This window comes from Charadrius vociferus, unplaced genomic scaffold (assembly GCF_000708025.1).
Source record: "Charadrius vociferus isolate BGI_N301 unplaced genomic scaffold, ASM70802v2 scaffold212, whole genome shotgun sequence".
NCBI lineage: Eukaryota > Metazoa > Chordata > Aves > Charadriiformes > Charadriidae > Charadrius > Charadrius vociferus.
The window spans coordinates 768,064-775,406 of NW_009647223.1; the positions used below are offsets into that span (position 1 = coordinate 768,064).

General features: G+C 38.6%; 1 protein-coding gene across 1 annotated transcript; it reads right to left on the bottom strand.

Moving 5' to 3' along the window:
• Positions 1 to 3,416: 3,416 nt before the first annotated feature.
• On the bottom strand, positions 3,417 to 7,129 carry CCNG1 (cyclin G1). Its single transcript, XM_009879793.1, has 6 exons — positions 6,866 to 7,129; positions 5,525 to 5,778; positions 4,844 to 4,922; positions 4,663 to 4,761; positions 4,230 to 4,424; positions 3,417 to 3,570 (listed from the first exon to the last, which is right to left on the bottom strand). The coding sequence occupies exons 1-5, from the start codon at positions 7,127 to 7,129 to the stop codon at positions 4,233 to 4,235; spliced, it is 888 nt and encodes a 295-aa protein (XP_009878095.1). The 3' UTR covers positions 3,417 to 3,570; positions 4,230 to 4,232.
• Positions 7,130 to 7,343: the final 214 nt, after the last annotated feature.

The window sequence follows — 7,343 nt, forward strand, 5'->3', positions numbered from 1 at the left end:
ACTTTTGAAAAGAAGAGAAAGTCCCTCAGTAGGAAATAGTACCTTGCATCTGTTCATTACCAACATATAGCATGAGTTGTTGATAGTGTATCTAAGAAGCTGTACATTTTTGTAGATAGTTTTAAATTTAATAGCCGTGTTTTAAACATAGCTAGTGCACGATACAGTATTTTGCATGTGCCAATTATGTATCAGGAATTTTCTATTCACGGTTAAGGATGCAGCCAAGAGTGCTCCAACCGCAGCATCATACAGGATGAAGGTTGTATCAAACAGACTAACACGGGAAGAAAACATGATTGCCAAATCTTATTGTATTCTGCACACTGAAACTAAAGCCTATACTTAAGTCCTAAGCAGAAGTCTCACTGGAGATAAATTGCCAGCAGCTGTCTATCATACTGCTGAGCCTTATTTCTGAAATTGTATCATTATTTCAGTTGGCATATGGCAAAACTAAAGCAATAGTTGTGGAAGAATGCTTTCATTGTAATTATATCCACTGCTTTCTTGTGTATGAGCAAGTGAGCGTTAATACTCCTGAGTTAATCACGTTTGCTCCTTCTACCCACATTATCTTGACAGAACATAAAGTAGAAGTCCATGCACTGTGTTTGGGTTTTAGAGAACTTGCCTAGCTATACAAAGGAAAGTACTGTGGTCTAAAATTTTGATTTATGGCTATGAAGTTTTCTATCTTTACTGGTCCTAGTACAGAAGCTGGGTGGTATAGTTAAGAAATGAACAAGACTGCCGCAGAAGTAACTGAAGACAGAGGGAATATGGAAACAAGTTAATGTTGCATCAAAATGCTGAAGTACTATCCAGTGAAATAGTATTTTTTCATTACAGCAGATAATTTGCAGAGGATGGTTTTGTATGCCTTTTGCTTATAGCAGAAGTTTAGAATGGTAGCTGACACTTCAGTGCCTGAATTTACATTTACTATATGCACTTTCAAAGCTAAACTTTATTCCCAGATTTTCTGATTTACGAAGTAGCACAAGAGTCATCCTACAGCCACGGCTGATGTCAAGGAAAGGGGATGACTGTGACATATGTATTTAGGCATCACGGCTCTGATTTAAGAGGAAAGGTTTGGACTACTTGGTTAGCTACTTCTGTCATCTACAGGCCTCCAATTTTGGAAGAATCTAGATGAAAATAAAAAAATACTGATGTTATGACTTTCCTTAATTGGAGTTCTCAGTCTATACTTTAGCAAATGGTGGGTTGTGTTCCATCTCACAATGGATTCAATGCCTCACTTCTTAGACAGCAGTAACAGGTATTTGAGAGATGCATAAATTTGGCTATGTGATATAGTATCCAGAGCAACCTACTCTATAGGAAATAATCCTGTGCACTCATTCAGAGTGCTGCTCTGCTATGTAAGTGAGCGGAGGGTAGTCTACTGGTATTTCTTCATGCATCTGGTCCAAGATCAGCTCAGAGTAATGCCACTGCATTGCTCTCCTTATTGAAGGGGCCATAGCTGCTCTGTGTTGAGACACAGAAATGTATAGCTAAACTTTTACCTAGTTAGACTGGGATGCTCATATCAGTGCAAAAACTCTCATCTTGGGATTAGAAATCTCTGTGCCAGATTCACTTAAGCAAGCACCATCCAGGTATTTACTGCAATGCACAGAAACAGATGATAACTGGATAAATAATGGAAGAGGGTTGAAGTCAAATTTGAACTAAGCTATTTACATCAGTCTTCTCAATCTTAACACTTTCACATATCAAAAGATGAGGGTAATCATGGGCCGAGTTGAAACAATGTTAATCAAGCACCTTGAATGTTTCCTATTCATTCTCCAGTCTTTCCCATGCAGCCTTAACCTCTTAAAAAAAAAAAAAAAAGTTGAAAAAAAGATCACCCTAATCTCTTACCTCCTGCCTGGAAGTTTTCCAGGTACTGTTCAGGTATCAGACATTTTATAGGCTTCCTACTAAGATGTTTTATAACAAACAGGGAAAAAGTTACTCAGTTAAACACATTTCAATGTTTAATTGAAAGGTACGTATCTTAATATTGAGACATGACAATTAGAATTGCACATTGCATCTTCTCCATCACTCTCAGTAGGCTGACCACACCTTTGTCCGAATCACTTGTACGCTTTTCACCGGCCAGCACAATGCACAGATGGCACTAGCAGATGCAAAACCCAATTACAGGTTACGCGATGTTGTAGCTCCCATGAGTTCATGAGAAAGCTTGATTTGTCTAGTATAGTGCTTTGGTATGAAGTCTTCTGTGAAAGGTTTAACTAGTTTGAAATATGCAAAGAATGGTTTCCCCCTCAGCTATTACCACGAAGGGGAAAGGGCTGGTTGGCTAATACCTATGCCCACACTATATTCACAACTCTGATCTCTCCTTCTCCTTAAAGTCAGTTCATATGGCAATCAGTTATTAACAGCCTCTGCTCCACCGTGACGCAGAATTCAAGAGGTCATCAGCAACGTTCCCCCAACACCTCTATTCATCTTACATACAAAAATACATTCTTATCATTCACTTCCTTGCTAGCATCAGAAGCACAATATGCCTAAGTACTGATCTTCAGAAAAAACAGTTATATTTTATGAAGCTTACCATTCAAGAGATCAGCGTTGAAGCAATCTTCAGTGATTTTCAACTAGATTGCTCCTACTTACAGGCCAAGATGGGGCCTTAGCCCTCCTACTCTGCCTGTAAAAATGCACCTGTTCAGCATCAGCATTTACCTCTTGTACAGCGAAACTTTGGAAAACTGATGTCAGATTTGGGGCAGGTGACCCCATACTTTCCCTCAACGTTCATTAGGTATCATGAAGTTTTTACACTCAATGAAACAGCTCTTGATCTCCGTAAACTACACATCTTACAAAATATTGAAGTTACTGATGCTGTGTTAGTGACTACCTTTTATAAGGTAATGAAGTAAGATTCCTCTTTTCTCCTGCTCTAGATACTTGACACGTTCAGGGGTATCACATAGCCTAGTATTTCATCTATCTATGGTAGCAGGCCAGTGCCCTGCCCAGCAGGAACACGTGGACGTGTGACACTGCCCAAAGAGCACGCCAGGTAGACTGACAGACTTTTGTTATTGTAATCAATATTGAGCGGGATTAGTCTTTAGTTTGATTGAGACACTGCAGCACTGTGCAATTGCACATGATGTTTTCCTATTGTCACATAATCTTTGAGAAAGTGAACCACATTTTTTGAATTAAATACGTAATTCAGCACCTGCAGTTACAGTAAACCAAGGTTAGACTACACAAGCTGCTCTACAAACTATAAGGTGTTAAAATGCCTTTTATCAGTATTGTGGTATTTCACTGAACAGTAAAGAGTCTAACAAATAAGACTGAAAACTGACACTGAATATTATTGTAATCATCATGAAAAGAACATATTTGCCCGAAGGATCCGTAGTCTGAAATGTTACATATTCTTTCCATGAGTTGAGTTCTTCATTATTAAGATTATGTTTCAAACTTTGTTTCTCAAATACTTATGTGTCTGTTCACAAGGTCACAGGATGGTTCTCTCCTTATTTTATTGTATTCCTGAAAAAAAACAAACCAAAACAAAACCCAGTCAACTGAAGGGCTTTCTACAAGAGCCAAACAATGCATCAGACTTGACTACAGCAAGACAGCTGTTACAGAAAATATGTAGCCTTTGGAATTAGAGTCTAGATAAAGAAGTAGTTCACAATTTCTACAGAGTAAAAAAAAACAGTAATATGAATAACTGAATTACAGTTTTTAGACTTTACTGACCAGTTATACAAGTAAAACTATACAACTATCTTCCTTTTAAATGGTTCAAGTGAACGATTACAAGAAACTCTAATAGGCAACTGTTTCCTCTTAGATGATTCTTTTTAGGATAGGAGCAAGCCAAGTTTTTTTCTCTGCCTCTTTTACCAGTTTTACTCCACATTTTAGTTTGAATGAGGTCCCAATGTCTGTAGAACACATTCCTGCTCCCACAGCACACCAGAGGATCAGTTCCTTCTCCAACGTTCATATATTAGGTTGCCACTCCTTTAGGTACAGCACTGGCTCAAGCATGAACAGGAGAACAGACCAGCCTCTATGACAGGCCTACTACGTTTATGTTACATCTCTTCAAGAGGTTACCTATACGGAATAAGAAACTTTGAGGTAGTTAACAGCTAATTGCCTCTATGTTATCAGAAGGTGATTTTACAGGGAGTTACCTATTATGAGCCGGTCTCTGGAATTGTAGGAAGGTGTGTTATTCTGTAGTAGCTATGTTTAAGCTGCCGTGCTGTGCGTCCAGACACAATCCATTTTAATTTCTGGACATTTGGTTTGGAACACTTGCTCGAGGAATATTCTGTAAGGCACTTTAACACCAGCTCCTTCCAAAAGGTCAAATCTCTGTTGTTTATCTAAACAGCAAGACAGAATCTCATGTGTTAATAACTCATTAAATCCTTATTTCATACACGTACTTTCAGCTTCTTCGCAATAGATAGGAAGCCAAAGATCCCAAGCCAAATGGAAAAAAAAAACAACAACAAAGCCACAAAAGAAAGCAACATGCCAACGGACCTCCCCCTTCCCCACTGTGTAGGCCTTTACACACATTTTTCTTCCTTCCTCCCCTGAAACTTTATCTATACGTACCTTGGAGTGCAGCTGCAGAAATTCCAATGCTTCTGTCAACTCCAGTAATTTTTGTTCTTCTATCTCTAGTGCCATAATAGCCAGTGCCAAGACAGAAGGCTGGAGAAACAGAAAATGTTTGTAAACACTGATTTGTTAAATTTCAGTAGTCTCATTGTCTTTGAGCTTTCAAGAAGTTTACCTTGGCTTTAGAAAATATGATTCTGCAGTGACATGCTTTAAGCTGGGTCTCAAGTCTCTCAAAATTAAGATATTTTCTCCTGTAATAAAAACAGATGAGTGAATGTACAAGAAGAACGCAAGCTTGATCAAGGCAGCGCCACCTTGGGAACTCAGAGAAGCAGCGAGAATGTTCATTATCTAAACAAAGGCCTCATTTGTCTCAGAAGTTCTAGGGTTACAGTCAAACAGGTGTTCAGTTTTGGCAGTCCTAATGCCAAAAATAAATCTTGTGTTACATGGGGGAGAGTTGCATTGTCAAATTAGGCTTAGCAACAAGGAATTTTAATGCTTACTAGCAAAAGGAATTTCTTTCTAAGCCAGATTTTGCAATCTTTGCCATAAGGCAATACCTACTTCAGCATAAGCAGAGATTTATTATACCATCATTATTGAGCAAGTTTGGGTTTTGGCTCAGAGAGCAATAGTCTTCAGACCACTTTATGCAAACAACATTTAAAATTAAAATAATATTAAACCATAGATATTGACATTTATGATATTTACCAATAAGGTAAGGAGAAAGTTTGTGGGTTTTTTAAGTATACAAAGGCCAATTAGTCAGGTGATTTCCTTGCTTACTTTTCTACATAAGCTTCTGGATCATATGCAGTCATAGCAAAGTAAGTATTAGGTATTTTACCTTTCACAGCTTAAATTCTCATGAATGAGTGAATGATATAGTTGTAGAAATTGGAAGGCTGTTGTAGCTTTGACTTTCCAAGACAGCTTCTCCAATACGATTTTCTCCATTCTCATCATATCAGAAACAGTGAACCTATACTGGCTTATTCGAATTAAGTCAGTGGCTAAGGGAACATTTCTTTCTTCTTCAGATGCCTTCACAGCCAAGTAGAAGCAGCTGAGTCCAACACAGCCCAAGTGTTTAGGCTGTACCTAAATAAAAGTAAATTGTTGTTACTTTCAAAGAGGAAGGCCTTTTATCAGCCATTGCGACATGTAAGTACCAAACTATATAGGAACCAATGTATTTTAGGAAAAAACTATGGGGTGTGGGGAGGGTTGTTCTGTTTTTTGGAGATTGAGAAATCAGTCTTTTATCTACTTACATTCTTATCTTTATTTAACTAAATAAGACGACTGTTACACACTACAAGTTCTGCCTCATTCATCTAAAAAACAAGATTGCAGAACAATATATTTTGATTGAAGTAGAACGGGTTTCTTAATGAGGTTCTATAATAGCCTAATCAGAAGGTTTTAGGACTTAAAGTGTTGTACCTATTGGCTTATGTAAAAAAACTGGATTTTTTTTTTTACTTTTTTCTATATATCCACACAAATATATACACACATATATATATAAACTGACTTATTTTAATCCGTAGGCATTACAGCCCCCATTTTTACTGCTTGTTTGGGATTCAAAAGCCTTTCAAATCATATTTTCCTATTGGTTCCATCTAGCTTTCTCATTTTTGTTTTAACACATAAGGAAAGCAAGCTTTTGTTCTTGATCAAATAGTACAGTGGTAATCCTGTCTCGTTAAATTAAAAACAACTCAGGTCAGCATGCCAGCTATGCACGGTAGAATAGAGTACAACTAAATATTTTACCAGATTCTGAGTGCTGGACAGCATCAAGCCTCTTGATATACACAAGGCTTACGAGTAGGTTCAAAGCACAGTAAAATAAGTAATTTAAGGTGTTTTTGTATACATGCAACAGGCAAGACAACCTGCCTTGATCTAACCCATCAATATGGCCTGCATTTCCAAGCCTACGGGCATCTCCAAGTCGAAACTGCTGCCCTCTTCCGTCTCTTCTCCAAAGGAAAGAGCTTTCTTAACAATACTAAAATCTGAACAAGGAAAGGCATTTTTCAGCTCTTGCACAATCAGAGTCTCTGGAAAGAGCTTAACCTTTAACCATCTAAACCCAAGATGTTCTAACTTAGAACAGGGACAAGGCTGCAATGGGCAGAAGGTAATGACTGAGAGCTTATACTTTAAAAAGCCTTACCTTCATTTTTGACAAGAATCTATCTAAGAAATTCACAGCTAGTGAAAACGTCTCTGTATGGAAGCCAAAGAACTGAGTTAAGCTGAGGAGATCTTTCACTTCAAAGTCCCGCAGCCTTGCAGTCATTCGGAGGCCATTATCATGAGCAGATTCGATCAGTCTCAGGCCAGAGGCCTTGGGCTGACATCGCAACTCCTGCTCCAACAGGGCTGTGAGCTGGTACAGCAGCTCCTGAGCTTCAGTGGTTACCAGTGTTTCAATCATCTGCAAGGAGGAACAAACATAAGCCTATTAAACAGCTAAAAGGGGGTAAACTTACACAGTTACACTTGTCTCTCAAGCAAAGGCAGAAGCTTCCATTTCTCTGCCGCTGGGTGAGCTGCTCATTTGGAAGTCTAGCTACTTTTGCCAATTACCGACGCGTGTGGGACTGGGCACGACCGCACCCGCCAGCCCCCGGGGTACGAAGGCGGCGAAC